General features: G+C 43.3%; 1 protein-coding gene across 1 annotated transcript in view; it reads left to right on the top strand.

Moving 5' to 3' along the window:
- Positions 1–14,810, top strand: part of ITGA1 (integrin subunit alpha 1) — a gene marked incomplete at its 5' end in the record, with an annotated part of 230,603 nt that extends 215,793 nt beyond the window's left edge. The window contains 4 exons of the mRNA XM_075854911.1: positions 4,443–4,547; positions 6,146–6,238; positions 12,702–12,818; positions 14,617–14,810. Coding sequence (XP_075711026.1) covers positions 4,443–4,547; positions 6,146–6,238; positions 12,702–12,818; positions 14,617–14,661 — 360 coding nt within the window. The remainder of the gene's footprint in view (positions 1–4,442; positions 4,548–6,145; positions 6,239–12,701; positions 12,819–14,616) is intronic.
- Positions 14,811–16,506: the final 1,696 nt, after the last annotated feature.

Raw genomic sequence — 16,506 nt, forward strand, 5'->3', positions numbered from 1 at the left:
TAAAAAAACAATAGTAGAATTGCTGTTTTTTAGTCACCACGCCACCTAAAAATAGAATAAAAACTGATCAAAAAGTCGCATGCACCCCATGAAAACTGCAATGGATTCCTCAAGGGGTCTAGTTTCCAAAATGGGGTCACTTTTGGGGGGTTTCCACTGTTTTGGCACCACAAGACCTCTTCAAACCGGACATGGTGCCTAATAAAAAAGAGGCCTCAAAATCCTCTAGGTGCTCCTTTGCTTCGGAGGCCGGCGCTTCAGTCCATTACCGCACTAGGGCCACATGTGGGATATTTCTCAAAACTGCAGAATCTGGGCAATAAGTATTAACTTGCGTTTCTCTGATAAAAACTTTTATGTCATAAAAAAAATGGTATAAAGAGGATTTTCTGACAAAAAAAAAAATGTAAATTTCACCTCTACTTTGCTCTAAATTTCTGTGAAACACCTAAAGGGTTCATAAACTTTCTATATGCTGTTGTGAATACTTTGAGGGGTCTAGTTTCTAAAATGGGGTGTTTGATAGGGGTGTCTAATATATGGGCCCCTCAAAGCAACTTCAGAACTGAACTGTAACCTAAAAAAATAAATAAATTAGGCAATACTTTGCTTCTTACATTATACTGATAATGAGCCGTGCCCACCCCGAGATGACCCCAGTTTTGACCGTTTGTATAAACGGAGACCCCTATTAGACCGTTTCAGTGCCCGGTTTTCCCAAGCATACACCCCCGAGAAGTGTATTTCTATTGATGAGTCTTTGGTACATTTTAAAGGGAGGCTTCAATTCCGCGAGTACCTGCCGAGTAAGAGGGCAAGGTATGGCGTGAAGATGTATAAGCTGTGCGAGAGTGCATCAGGGAATACCTACAGATTTAGGATATATGAAGGGAAGGACAGCAGTATTCAGTCCCCAGAATGCCCCCCTTACTGGGAGTTAATGCAAAAATTGTGTGGGATTTGGTGCACCCACTGCTGGACCAGGGTTACCACCTCTACCTGGATAATTTTTATACCAGCGTCCCACTCTTCAATTGCCTCACTTCCAGAAGTCCTGCGGCATGCGGCACTGCTAGAAGAAATCTGAGAGGCCTCCCTAAGGCTCTGCTTGGGCAAACACTCAGAAGGGGTGAGAGCAGGGCACATTCTAGCAGCAACATATTGTGTGTCAAGTACAAGGACAAGAGAGATGTCCTTGTATTGACAACAATACATGGCCACACCAGTACCCATGTATCAGTACGAGGTACCAGTACACAGACCCCCAAACCAGACTGCATCCTGGACTACAATAGGTACATGGGAGGGGTGGACTTGTCAGATCAAGTCCTGAAGCCCTACAGCGCCATGCGGTGTGGTATAAGAAGTTGGCCGTGCACCTCATACAGATGGCATTGTACAATGCGTACATGCTACGTCGATGTGCAGGCCAGACGGGAACTTTCCTGGAATTTCAAGAGGTGATTATCAAGATCCTAATCTTTAGGGACCAAGAAGGGGGGGGCACCCAGTACTTCTGGAAGCGAGGCCACACGCATCGTACCAGGGCAACACTTTCCAGGAGAAGTTCCCCAAACTGGCAAGAAGGGAAAAAGTCAAAAGAGGTGCAAAGTCTGCTATAAGAGGGGGATAAGGGAGGACACAATATATCAATGTGACACGTGTCCCAAAAAACCAGAGCTCTGTATGAAAGAGTGTTTTAAAATTTATCATACATCCCTTGGTTTATAATTGACCCCAATTTTACTTACCCTGATGTACTCCGCACAGCTTATCCCCCCTCGTCTTTCCCCTCTGGGCCCTGCTGTGTGCCCAGGCAGCTGATAACAGCCACATGTAGGGTATTGCCGTACCCATGAGAACCCACATTACAGTTTATGGGGTGTATGTCTCCGGTCAAAATGCTCACTACACCTCTAGATGAATGCCTTAAGGGTGTCGTTTTTAAAATGGGGTCACTTCTCGGGGGTTTCAACTGTACTGATACCTCAGGGGCTTCTGCATACATGACTTCACACCAGAAAATCCCCAGTAGGCCAAATGGTGGTCCTTTCCTTCTGAGCCCTCCCATGGGCCCAAACGGCAGTTTATCATCACAAATGGGGTATTGCGGCACTCAGAACAAATTGTGCAACAGAATGGGGTATTTTGTTTCTTGTGAAAATAAGAAATTTTCTGCCAAAACTACATATTATTGGAAAAAATTAATTTTGTTTTAATTCCCAGCCCCATTTCAAATAAGTTCTGTGAAAAAACTATGGGGTCAAAATTGTTACAACACCCATAAATGAATTCCTTGAGGGGTGTAGTTTCCAAAATAGGGTCACTATTGGGGGATTCCTACTGTTTTGACACCTCAACACATCTTCATACCTGGCATGCTGCCTAAAATATATTCTAATAAAAAAGAGGCCTCAAAATGCACTTGGTGCTTCTTTGATTCTAGGGCTTGTGTTTTAGTCAACGAGTGCAGTAGAGCCACATGTGGGACATTTGTAAAAACTGCAGAATCTGGACAATACATATTTAGTAGTGTTTCTCTGGTAAAACCTTCTGTGTTACACAAAAAAAATTGAATAAAATTGAAATTCAACAAGAAAAATGACATTTGCAAATTTCACCTCCACATTGCTTTAATTCCTGTGAAATGCCTGAAGGGTTAAAAAACTTTCTAAATGCTGTTTTGAATACTTTGAGGGGTCTAGTTTCTAAAATTGGGTGTTTTATCAGGGTTTCTAATACATATGCCCCTCAAAGCCACTTCAGAACTGAAGAGGTACCTTAAAAAAAAGGCTTTTGAAATTTTCTTAAAAATATGAGAAATTGCTGTTTATGTTCTAAGCCTTGTAACGTCCAAGAAAAATAAAAGAATGTTCAAAAAACGATGCCAATCTAAAGTAGACATATGGGAAATGTGAACTAGTACTATTTTGGGTGGTATAACCGTCTGTTTTACAAGCAGATGCATTTAAATTCTGAAAAATGCTATTTTTTCAAAATTTTCTCAAAATTTTGCAATTTTTCACCAATAAACACTAAATATATCGACAAAATTTTACCACGAACATGAAGCCCAATGTGTCACGAGAAAACAATCTCAGAATCTCTTGGATAGGTTTAAGCATTCCGACGTTATTACCACATAAAGTGAAATATGTCAGATTTGAAAAATGGGCTCTGAGCCTTAAAGGGAATGTGTCGCTAGAAAATTTTCTTTTTTTTTTTTTTTAGTTAAACAGTTAGTGTGTAGGTGATTAAACATGGTTCTAATTTTTTTACATTTTTTCACGAGTCAGGAAATATTATAAATTAGATTCTAATTTATAATATTTCCCAGCGCTGGTCACTAGATGGAGCAATTCCCAAAATTGCAGCATTGCATGTGGTAAAGCAACCACATTGCTTTATGCTGCAAAATTTGAGAAAACTCACTCGCTCTAGTGAGCTCTCAGAATCCCCCCTCCTTTATCCTGGCTAGTGACGGGAGAAACGAGGGGATTGAACGGTCTAACCTCCTACACTGTGTGTCGCCATTTTTTGAGCTAACACACAGTGTAATAGGTTAACATACAGTATTAAACACACACTAAAACACGGACATACACAGACCTAACTTACCTGCTCCTGCCGCCGCCGCTCCCTCCGGTTCGTCCGCTCTGTCTGCTACCTCCGCTCCAAGTGCACAAGTCCGGAAGCCGCGACCGGAAGTAGTAAACTTACTGTCCGGCCGCGACTTCTGGTCCACAAGAAAATGGTGCCGGACGTTGCACAGTTCAATTTGGACTGTGTGGGAGCGGCGCAAGCGCCGTTCCCACACAGACGGCGTACAGCATAGTGGATGGAACGGGCCCCGTTCGCATTCACTATGGGACTGTATGTGCCGTATTTCATGTCTGTATGTCGTGGCTGTGTGGTGGGAGAGCAGCCAGCTAGGACGCGCATTCTCCAGGGGGTGAGGGTCCCAGAGATAGGGCCCGCACCTATCAGAGGTTCATGGCGTATCTTGTAATCCATGTGTAAAACACCTGTTTCACTATCATAACCTAATGTCACTTGCTAATTATTTTTAACCATTAACATGGGTCACGTTAAAAGACTTGGTACAACTGGAATATTGTTTTGCAGTAGAGAAAAATTATTAAAGTCATGCAATTATTCCTTGCCCCATACATTGCTCTGTTCACACTGGTGTCATGGTTCCATTCTTTTCCTGTTTCTGTTGCCTCGTACAGGCTCTGAGCACAAGGCTCTGCCATATACATGACCCCTTATGGGCAAAATAGGACAAAAACTCATTAAAAGTCATTGGGATCTGTCAGGATCCAGCAAAACAGATCCATCTTGGATCCTGTAAAAATTGAATTTATGATGCTAGTGTAAACAGAGCTTAAGAAAACAATTTCTACATGTGCATATAATATAAATAATGTGATATACAATAGGACTGCAAGAGAAATAGCTGCCCGACATTCTACTGTACCGTGAAACCATCGGACAATACACATATCAATATCTCAATGCGAGTATGGAAAGCAACGTTTATTAAGGTAAGTGGATTATTTTCCTTTGATTTTCCTGCACAACACATTAAGGCTGTATTTACATCAGCGTTGTCTTTCCGTTAAGGGGTTCCGTCTGAGGTTTCCGTCAGTGGGAACCCCTCAACGGAAAGGCAAACGGAAACCTTATCTTCCGTTTGCATGACCATTGAGCTCAATAGTAACGGAAACTTTGCTAATCGTTTCCGTTTGTCACCGTTGTGACAGGGTTCCGTTTTTTTCACAGAACTAATTTTTGACGGAACCATTAGCAAAAGTCTCCTGCATCATTGAGATCAATGGTGAGGCAAACGAAAGCTAAGATTTCCTTTCCGTTGAGGGGTTCCCCTGACGGAAACCTCAGACAGGACCCCTCAACAAAAGGACAACACTCATGTGAACAGGCCCTAAATCGGTTTTGTTTTTATTATTATATAAATATAATATATTCTGCACTATTTTCAAAATCTCTGCTTGCTGTCAGTAACTGGGAACATCTGTTTTGGGTTTTTTTTGCACCGAGATGCTGATACCGTTATTAGAACATTTTTAAAAACATAGTAAAATTCCTTTAAACTATCATTAGACCTGACATTTGCCGGATTATAAACTATTCTAACTTTTTTCATGGCTGTTATGAAGTATAGTATATAAAATTCAATAGTAAGGAAGAGAACTGAAAATATTAATTGTATTTGTACATTTTATTATGTACATAGTGGGGCAGATATATTATTCAAATTGAGCCAGAATTTTGGCGTACATTCTGTCTGCCACATTTATTAACAGTATTAGACACTTTTAGACACACTCAACAAGGGGCGTGGTTTAGCAAAAAGGGGTGTGGTGTAACATAAAGGGGCATGTTCTAAAATTAAACACGGTGCGGCAAAAATGCACCACAATTTTGGTGCAAAAAATGCGTAAACTAAGCACTGTAATAAAGGAGAGAAAAGTGTCTAAAAGGTCTAGCAAGATGCGCCAAATTTATCATACAGTTTGCACCACTTTGCACCAGTTTGCACCACAGTCAGGAGCTGGTGTAAATTTCTGCTTTAATTTATGCCAGTTTCTGGTATAAGTTGTAATAAATGCATCGGGCCGTCGGTGGTTATGCCCCCTTTTGCTAAGCTCCGCCCACTTTACGTTTTTTTTTGGGGGTTTTTTTGACACCAGAAAACTGGCATAGTGTTTTTATTCCCTCATAGAGTCACAATATGAGATTCTGGCTGCCTGCAGCCACCACTAGAGGGAGCTTACTGGATTTATACAGTTCCCTTGAACTCAATAATAAATCCTCAGTGCCCCCTTTAGCACGCAGCCAGAATTTTATCTTTTAACTCTATGGCTATGAGAAAAAGAATTTGAAGTTCTGTAAGATAAACCTGGAGCTCCAACCCCAGTAGAGATATATGATGGATTTGCGTGTCAGGCCATGGAAAATCATTCCCATCTTTGCTTATATTGAGTCATGTATGGCAATTTTTTGAAAAGCTCTCCAATAATAATAATAATGATACATATGACATTCTCATGTAGAAATGTAGTGAGCACAGAAAAGCTGTATAACCTGCAGCTCTGAATTGACATTAATGTCTGTCCTGCAGGCCAGTATCCACAGTCTGAATCTTGTGTTAAGCGCTGGACTGAAAAGCAACAATTCCATCATAGCCTTGAACCCTGAGAGTGAGAATTATGAGGTACGTTCAATACTTACTACAATACACAAACATCTAGAAATTCAACTGGAGCAGCTGCATTAAAGTATACAGTATTGTGTTGGCAAATACAACTATCTTCCTCAATCCATATACTAGTCCTTCTCAATTAATTAGAATATCATCAAAAAGTTAATTTATTTCAGTAATTCAATTCAAAAAGTGAAACTCATATATTCTATAGATTCATTACACACAGAGTGATCATTTTTTTCTTTTAATGTTGATGATTATGGCTAACAGTTAATGAAAACCCAAAATGTAGTCTCTCAGACTGGACTCAGGACTCTAGTAGAACTGGGTGACAACATCTGTGGGGAGTGAAACGTCAATATAAATCAACAGTTTGGCTTTGTTCACACAGGACGGATACTCTGCATAAAAGCACACAGCATATCCATCCTGTGCGCCTCAGGAAACTCCGGCCTAAAAGCCACACCGAATTGTGGTGCAGTTTTTCGACTGGATTGTCCGCTGCGGAAAACTGAATGTAGAAAAAAGGTAACTCAGAAAAAAATATCTTATACTTACCCAGAATTTTCTGTTTCTTCATCCAGGCTGGCCTCCTGGGATGATGTTTCATGCCATATGACCGCTGCAGCCAATCACAGGCTGCCTCAGTCACATGGGATAAAACGTCACCCCAGGATGCCGGTCTGCAGGACGGCGGAAAAAACGCAGCACCTTTTTCTACATGCAGTTTTCCGCAGCGGACATGCGGCACAGAGGGAGGATAGGCTGTGTGCTCTTACGCAGGGTATCCACCGGGGGCAAATGTTCAGTTTTTTCTGTCCCTATCTAAGTATCTAAATATCCTGGCCAAGGCTAAGTGGCTTGTTGGCACCCGCCCCCCTGAACCCAACACCCGGATAATAATAATAATAATAATCTTTATTTGTATAGCGCCAACATATTACGCATCACTTTACAATTTAGAGGGCACATGAAACAGACAATATCAGACATTACATAGTGACAAAGTTAATTTACAATTCAAACCAGAGGAGTGAGGACCCTGCTCGCAAGAGCTTACAATCTATGAGGAAATAAAGGAGATACAAAGTGTAACAGTGTTTGTTCTGTACAATGGTCCAGCCATTTTTTATACACATGGGGTGGTAACATAAAGCTGCATGAGCTGGACACCAGCCAGTATCCGTGTATGACGGACATGAAGAGAAGGAGTGTTATGGAATCTTATTCTGATGACTAATCTAAAAGGAGGGCCATGGAAAGGAGTCAGATTAGGGAATGTTATAGGCCTGTCTAAATAGATGTGTTTTCAGGGCACATTTAAAACTATGGCTATTGGGAATTAATCTGATTGTCTGGGTAGCGCATTCCAGAGGACTGGTGCAGCACGAGAGAAATCCTGGAGACGGGAGTTTGAGGTTCGGATTATGGAGGATTTTAATCTGAGGTCGTTGGCAGAACGTAGAGCGTGAGTAGGGTGGTAGACAGAGATGATGGAGGAGATGTAAGGAGGTGCAGCACTGTGGAGAGCTTTGTGGGTGAGAGTAATAAATTAGAATTTTATTCTGAATGGTATGGGCAACCAGTGCAGTGACTGGCACAGATTAGAGGCTTTGGTGTAGCGGTTGGTCATAAAGATGAGCCTGGCTGCTGCATTGAGGATAGATTGGAGAGGCAATAGTTTAGTGACGGGAAGACCGACTAGTACAAAGTTACAGTAGTCAAGACAAGAGTGAATCAGAGCAACAATGAGAGTTTGGGCTGTTTCCACAGTAAGAAAAGTGTGGATTCTGGAGATGTTTTTGAGGTGAAAATGACAGGAGCGTGAAAGTGATTGAATGTGAGTAGTAAAGGAAAGATCTGAGTCAAAAATAACCCCGAGACAGCGGGCGTGCTGCTTAGGAGTTATGATCGTGCCACACACAGAGATGGAGACATCAGGTTTAGGGAGGTTAGTAGATGGTGGGAACACAAGGAGCTCAGTTTTAGAAAGATTCCGTTTCAGATAGAGAGAGTACATGAGGTTAGAGACAGCGGACAGACAATCACTGGTGTTTTGTATTAGAGCAGGGGTGGTGTCATGGGAAGAGGTATATAGTTTGGTGTCATCAGCGTAGAGATGGTACTGGAAGCCAAATCTGCTGATGGTTTATTCAATAGGGGCTGTGTAGAGAGAAAAGAGGAGTGGACCTAAGATTGATCCCTGAGGAACCCCGATAGCAAGTGGATAAGGAGAAGTAGAACCAGCAAATGACACACAGAACGAGTGGGCAGAGAGATAGGAGGAAAACCAAGAGAGAGCAGCGTCCTTGAGGCCAATAGAGTGGAGCATGTTAAGTAGGAGTTTGTGGTCTACAGTGTCAAAGGCTGCAGAGAGATCCAGAAGAATGAGTAGAGAGTATTTACCATCAGATTTAGCCGCCAAGAGATCATTTGAGACTTTAGTAAGGGCAGTTTCTGTGGAGTGTAGAGTGCGGAAACCAGATTGTAAGGGGTCTAGAATGGAGTTAGCAGAGAGATAGCGGATAAGGCGAGAGTAGACCAAGCGTTCCAGGAGTTTGGAGATGAAGGGCAGATTAGAGACTGGTCGGTAGTTACCAGCGCTGGATGGGTCAAGAGTTGTTTTTTTCAGTAATGGGTATATAATGGCATGTTTAAAAGAGGAGGGAAAGATACCAGAGGAAAGAGAGAGGTTAAATATTTTAGTCAGATGACTAGTGACAGCTGGGGAGAGGGACTGGAGGAGGTGTGAGGGGATAGGATCACTAGAGCAGGTAGTGGGACAAGAAGAATAGAGGAGCCTAGAGACTTCTTCTACTGTTATTGGGTCAAATGCTGAGAGTGAAGAAGAGGGAGTGCGGGACGGAAGGGGATCGATGTTACTAGGGGACTTGGAGATAATATCATGGCGGATGTTGTCAATTTTAACTTTAAAATAAGTGGCCAGGTCTTCAGCACTGAGATCTGTGATTGGTGTCTGCACTTTAGGACTAAGGAGGGAGTGAAAAGTATCAAAGATGCGTTTTGGATTATTAGATAGTGTGGAGGTGAGAGAGGTGAAATAGACTTTTTTGGCGCGGGGAAGGGCAGAGTTGTTAGTTTTGAGCATAAATTTCTATTGGAGAAAATCTGCAGCCAAATGCTATTTTCTCCACAGTCGTTCGGCACATCTCAAGCACCGCTGAAGAAAGCAGGATTGAGGCGTGTGCCAGGGTTGTCGTTGTCTTTATCGGGTGGTTCGGAGTGTAGGGGGGGCTGCTTCATCCAATGCAGTTTTGAGAGTGTTATTGTAAAGTTTGGCAGCCAGATTGGGACAGGAGAGGGAAGAGATAGGGGACAATGAGGACTGTAGACTGTTTATGGGTTGCTGAGTGTTAATAGCATGTAGATTTCTGTATGCCTGACAGGTAGGCATGACCTGAGGAGGCAGAGAATATTTGATAGTAAAGGAGAGAAGGTTGTGGTCGGAGAGTGCGAGAGGAGAGTTAATAAAGCTATAAACTGAGCAGAGCCGGAGAGTTATTAGAGTTAGTAAGTTGTGCCAGACCTAGGGAGGAGGTTAAAGATAGTAACTTGGAGGCAGATGGGGAGATTGAATCCCCCTTCCTAGGTACACTCTTGTGTTCAGGCAATGTTATGAAGTATAAAACACATATTTCTTTTTTTATAAAACACATATTTTTCCATTGATGATGTAAGGTTATATTTACACCTCGTACAATGTTTACATTCAATGGTGGGTCCCGACAAATGTGTAGACAGACGTCTTCAACTGTATGCCCAAACAGTAGCAAATGTCTGCCATTTGACTTCAATACAAAAAAATTTATAACATGTTGTATATGTCTCTTGATACAGCTCTAATAAATACCGCAGTCAACTACGCTTTCCAAATTTGGATCCTGCCGTATGCCGGCCAAACGTATCCCAAAGACTTATAGACACTCTGTGTGCCACTATGAACCCTCTTAGGGTATGTTTACATGGAGTATTTTGTAGGCAGAAAATTCCTTAAAAATCAGCAGATTTTGACCTGCTTGCACTTTCTTTGTTTTTTCGCTGCGTTTTTTGGCCGCGGCCATTGAGGGCCGCGGACAAAAAGCGCAGCGAAAGCCGCTTTCGCTGCCTCCCAAGGTCAGAGAAAGAAACGCAGGAAGAAAGAGCATGAGTCTTTTTTTTCTGGCGAGCGTAAAAAAATGCCTCTGCTTCCCATTGAAATCAATGGGAGGCGATTATGGCTTTTTTGGCGCTGTTTCCGATGCGGTTTCCGCATCAAAAACAGCGCCCAAAAAACTGTGTGAACTGGGCCTTAGGCCTCATGTAGACCACTGTAGTGTTTTTTACTGTCCGCAAATACGGATCCATAGTCATCCGCCCAACTCGCACGCTGTCTGCAAATATGGTCTGTGATGCATCCATATTTACGGATCCGCAAATAAAAAAGGGAGGCTACAAATGATGTCACCAATAAGTCCCAACCCCTTGAAAAGGTCATATGATGGCTCAGGCGCCAGTTTCTTGGGGAATCCCCTGCCGTCGCATAGCAATGCTACTGCAATTACAAACGTCTACGGATGCACATCTGTAGCCATCTGCAATTTTGCACACACCCATGGACTACTATGGGCGAGTCCGCGCCGCAATTGCGAACAGCAATAGAACACGGCCTATAGAAATGAATGGGTCCGCAGATTATCTGCAATCATGGTTAAAAGCTAGGGTCAGTGGCGTAACTACCGCCGGAGCAGCAGTAGCGGCTGCTACAGGGCCCGCGGCATGAGGGGGCCCGTGCCACCCGCCGGCACGGGCCCCCCATGGCCGGAGGCTCCGCTAGCAGCCGCTATGGCTGCTACAGCGCGACGCCACTGAACACTACGGCAGAGCAGGGAGGTATCTCCCCGCTCTGCCATTAAACAAGACATGTATCCCCTATCCACAGGATAGGGGATACATGTGTGATCGCTGGCAGCGATAGGGAGAACGGGGGACCGAAAGTCTCCTGAAGTTCTCCATCACAAACCTCGGACTTCCGGGGTCTGTGTCGGCAGCTCCGTAGAAATGAATGGAACGCCGGTCGCGCAAGTCAGAGGTTAGTCATGGAGAACATTAGGGGACTTTCGGTCCCCCGTTCTCCCTATCGCTGCCAGCGTTCACACATGTATCCCCTATCCTGTGGATAGGGGATACATCTCTTTTGTGGGGCTGCATGGCGTTACCTACAGGGGGGGCTGTATAGTGTTACCTACAGGGAGGCTGTATGGCGTTACCTACAGGGGGGGCTGTATAGCGTTACCTACTGGGGGGCTGTATAGTGTTACCTACAGGGGGGCTGTATAGCGTTACCTACAGGGGGGCTGTATAGCGTTACCTACAGGGGGGCTGTATGGCGTTACCTACAGGGGGGGCTGTATGGCGTTACCTACAGGGGGGGCTGTATGGCGTTACCTACAGGGGGGGCTATATGGAGTTATCTACAGGGGGGCTGTATAGCGTTACCTACAGTGGGGGCTGTATAGCGTTACCTACAGGGGGTCTGTATAGCGTTACCTACAGAGGGGGCTGTATAGCGTTACCTACAGGGGGGGCTGTATAGCGTTACTTACAGGGGGGCTGTATAGTGTTACCTACAGGGGGGCTGTATAGCGTTACCTACAGGGGGGGCTGTATGGCGTTACCTACAGGGGGGGCTGTATGGCGTTACCTACAGGGGGCTGTATGGCGTTACCTACAGGGGGGGCTGTATAACGTTACCTACAGGGGGGGCTGTATAGCGTTACCTACAGGGGGGGGCTGTATAGCGTTACCTACAGGGGGTCTGTATGGCGTTATCTACAGAGGGGGCTGTATAGCGTTACCTACAGGGGGCTGTATAGCGTTACCTACAGGGGGTCTGTATGGCGTTATCTACAGAGGGGGCTGTATAGCGTTACCTACAGAGGGGGCTGTATAGCGTTACCTACAGGGGGGCTGTATAGCGTTACCTACAGGGGGGCTGTATGGAGTTATCTACAGGGGTGGCTGTATAGCGTTACCTACAGGGGGGGCTGTATGGTGTTATCTACAGAGGGGGCTGTATGGCGTTATCTACAGGGGGACTGTATGGCGTTATCTACAGGGGGGCTGTAAAAAAGGCACTATCTACAAGGGGGGGTTTTGTGACACCCAGGGGAGGGGGGGCCCCAGTCAAAAGTTTGCTATGGGGCCCAGTCTTTCCTAGTTACGACCTTGGCTAGGGTCATGTGCATGGGGCCTTAGAGAATTTGGCAGCAATCTTACTTGAATCAGTATTTTGCAATGTTTTGAACCAAAGATTATGGCATATTCTGCATGATGTTAGGTGTCAGGTACATGAAGGGGTCCAGTAGGAAATATGAATTTATAAAAGAGAATCTTAATTTGAAGTATGAATCGTCTTGGCTTCCTATATTTACCCAGTTGGACTCAATGATCATTGATTTTTTTCTCATTGCAGACAATGATTAAGTTGTCCAAAGAGCTGGAGCATGGCAAGGTGCCAATCTGGGTCATTCCTCTGAGTATAATTATTGGACTTCTCATTCTAGCCCTCATCATATTCGCAATGTGGAAAGTAAGTATTGACATGCAAGTACATATATACATTATTATAAAGACCACATAATGTCTTCTATAAGAAGAAAAACGTAGACAAGGAGGCTCATGCCATCTGATTCAGCACAGAACCCCCACCATGCATCCACCACCCTTAACTGCAAGGCTTAAAACAAAAACAAAAAAATTATTGGTACCTATCTCCCTAGGAGAAATATTGGGGTGGAAGTGCCTGTAGCCCCACTGAATCATTGTGTATCCAGCTTTCTAATATACTATGGGAGAATTCATCAAGCTGCAAAATGGCCCAAAAGTCGCAATTAATGTCGCCCTCGCCACTTTTCCTCAAAGGGGACATGGCTTCTCAAAAGGGGGCTGCAGATTTATTGCAGATTATTGTAATTATTATACAAAACAGGTGTAAATTATAGGGGAAATCTCCTAGCTGGCGTAGATTTCATTATATAAGGCCTTTCACGGTAGAGGCTTGAACCGAGCTCTGTAACTTGCCCGACCCCCCCCCAGATCAAACTAACCCCCCTTCATCGGACAATAAAACAAAAAAAAAACTATACTCATCTAACCGCTCCTCTTCTCTTCTCCCCACTGGGTCCCCTCAGCATTTTGCAGCTCATGCAAGGTAGTAACGCCAGGCAGCATCAGGACATTGAGTGCTACGTCGCATATAAAGACCTGACGCTGCTCGGCGTCAGGACCTTGTATGAGCTGCGTGGCATAATGAGAGGATCCGGAGGGGAGAATAGAAGAGCAGTAAGGAGAGTATACATTTTTAATTTTTTGTTGATGGAAGGAGGAAGTGATATTGTTGGTGCAAGGCTGCGGTCATTGCGCCGCAAATAAATCGGTCACATCTTATGTATAAACACCAGTCTAAGTAAATCTGTCCCTTTGTATTTTACTTCACCATTTTTAAAAAATTTTGCTTGCTGTCAATGAGTGGAAACACTCTTGTTTACATTAAGAAACTAAACGGTCAGTAAGGGGTGGGAGTGCCGGAGACTTTCGGCTGTTATTTGACATGTCTGAGAGGTATTTGGCAGAAGGTTTGCTTAGTAGCCAAAGATAGGGTAGCTGAAGGGTTACAGGTGAGGACTCATAAAAGCGGTGGAGGATCTCATTTTATTAGGCTATGGGAGCTGCTCATGGCAGTTTACACCCCCGAGCAAACATTAATCAATTTACTTAAAGGGATTTTCCGATACTGTAATATTGATGTCCTATAATTAGGATATATCTGATCATAACCAAATGCACCGCCCTGTGCCCGCGAAAATAATAAAGGGGACGTAGCTCTCGCTGGAGCGCCGTGGCTCCTACGTGCAACCAATCGGCAAGGGTGCCAGAAGAGGGAACCCAACTGATCAGATATTGATGGCCTATCCTCTCTACGCCATCAATATTACAGTCCTGGAAAACCACTTCAAAGTGCAATGCAATATCTTCAAATTGACGGTAATAGGTAATACTAAAAATTAGCTTTTAAAGGGGTTGCTCTAAAAAATGCTTCCTTGGAAATTCGGAGGTAATAGAGGAAAGTCCCCAACCATGGAGGAGAGCGGCTACAAGGAATATGTCTGTGTCTCTCATTCCTGCTGGGGAATCGAACACTTGCTGCCAGGTTCCTCCACAGATCACAGCTGATTACTGGGGGGGCTCAGCATCGGGACACCCTGTGATCAGCTTATTGTCGGGGAACCCTTACATTTTGAAAGATGTAAGATCTACGTTATCTTTGTGTAAGTTATTATAAATCAGGTAGTATTTATATAAATTCTTGCATTTTGTTCATTTTTTAGCTCGGTTTCTTCAAAAGACCTCTGAAAAAGAAGATGGAAGAATGAGGCAGCAAATTTCTTACCAAGAATTCTGATAATACTTGAACATTGTCTCAGGATTATTAATGGTGAAATATTGAAAGGGGAAGTTGTAGTCCCTTAGTTATTTTTTTTTTTTTTTTACATTTTGTGAAGATGGTTTGGCGAAAATAGTCTACACATATAACCAGCGCTAGATTTCCATATAGGCACAGTCAGCCCTGGAGGACAGCGCCTGCTAGTGGTAATACTGTATTTATATATGAATACACTGGACAATTTGTATTCATATATTAATCATGTGTATTTATATGTTTGTTAGGAAATTATATAGCTGTGGGTGAGGGACATGGGGAAGTCTGAAAATATGTTGTGAGAAGCACACACCTCAATGCTCTTCTTTACTGCAGGCAAAAAATGTAAAGCTATACATGACTTAAAGAGACTCTGTCACTTCTCCTGACATGTCTATTTAAGTAAATTATTTTATTTTCCATGAAATAACAATTCTGGAGCATTTTTTCTTAGAACTCTACGTTGTGCCATTCCTCTGTTATTCCTCCTAGAAATGTATGCATAAATTGACAGATGGTTGTTACAAGTTTGAGGGTTGTCCCTGCACAGTTTGACACTGTCCAATCAGTGCTGACAGAGTACGACTGTATAGGGGAATGGTAACACCCAGTTGTCAATTAATTCATAAATTCCTAGGAGGAATAACAGAGGAATATCACAAGGCAGAGTTGTCTGAAAATGTATTCCAGAATATTTATTTAATGGGGAATACAAGTATTTATTCAAATAGACATATCAGGAGAGTTGACAGGTCCTCTTTAAGGTGTGGTCTACCTGATGGGCAGAGTCTTACGCCCCAGACAATCTGTGCCTACAGGCTCCTGAAATGTAAATCTGGTAGTGATGATACCACATGCACTTGTGTTCTTTTAGGATAATCCTTCATGACATCCTACTGATCATAATAGAGTAAAGGAGAAGTCAGCAGCACAACCAAATGAATGTGCAGAGGAGAAGGCAAAATCTCCCAGTGAGGGATGGTGCACGCAACACAAATGTCCCAGGTCCAGAGGGACAGCTTGCACAGAGTAGATAGAAGAAAGACTGCAGCACTCAAATAGCTAAAAGGTATTGGTCTTTATTCACCAAGCAATAAAAACGGCAACGTTTCAACCCCTATTGGGTCTTTATCAAGCGTAGTGATAATGAATCAGTGCACACTTTTTATAACACATGTCAAATGACATCACTTCCTGAACACTTTTAGTATCAACAATAAATATATACCCCTAAAAAATGCATAATAATATGAATCAATATCCCCACAGGAACTTCCTTGGCAGCCGGTTCTCTGCTGATTAGCGTGATGTCCATTAACAGGCACTATCACGTATATGTTAACTTAGTGCGCATGCGCGGTCCGCACTGAGATTGTGATGCGCAACCATGGAGACGGCAAAACGCCGGAAATTGATGACAAGGAAGTTCCTGTCATGCGCAATGGAGAACTGCAGATGCTGGTAGTATAATGAGCTCGTACCGACTGATATACAGGTACTTTCTTGGCGATCTATATATATCTGGTGATTGTATTACATTCGGATAATGTGGGGGATATTGATTCTTGTTATTATGCATTTTTTAGGGGTATATATTTATTGTTGATACCTAAATGTGTTCAGGAAGTGATGTCATTTGACATGTGTTATAAAAAGTGTGAACTGATTCATTATCACTATGCTTGATAAAGACCCAATAGGGGTTGAAACGTTGCCGTTTTTATTGCTTGGTGAATAAAGACCAATACCTTTTGGATATTTGAGTGCTGCAGTGCTTTCTTCTATCTATCTTACTGAT

This window comes from Rhinoderma darwinii, chromosome 1 (assembly GCF_050947455.1).
Source record: "Rhinoderma darwinii isolate aRhiDar2 chromosome 1, aRhiDar2.hap1, whole genome shotgun sequence".
NCBI classification, from domain to species: domain Eukaryota; kingdom Metazoa; phylum Chordata; class Amphibia; order Anura; family Rhinodermatidae; genus Rhinoderma; species Rhinoderma darwinii.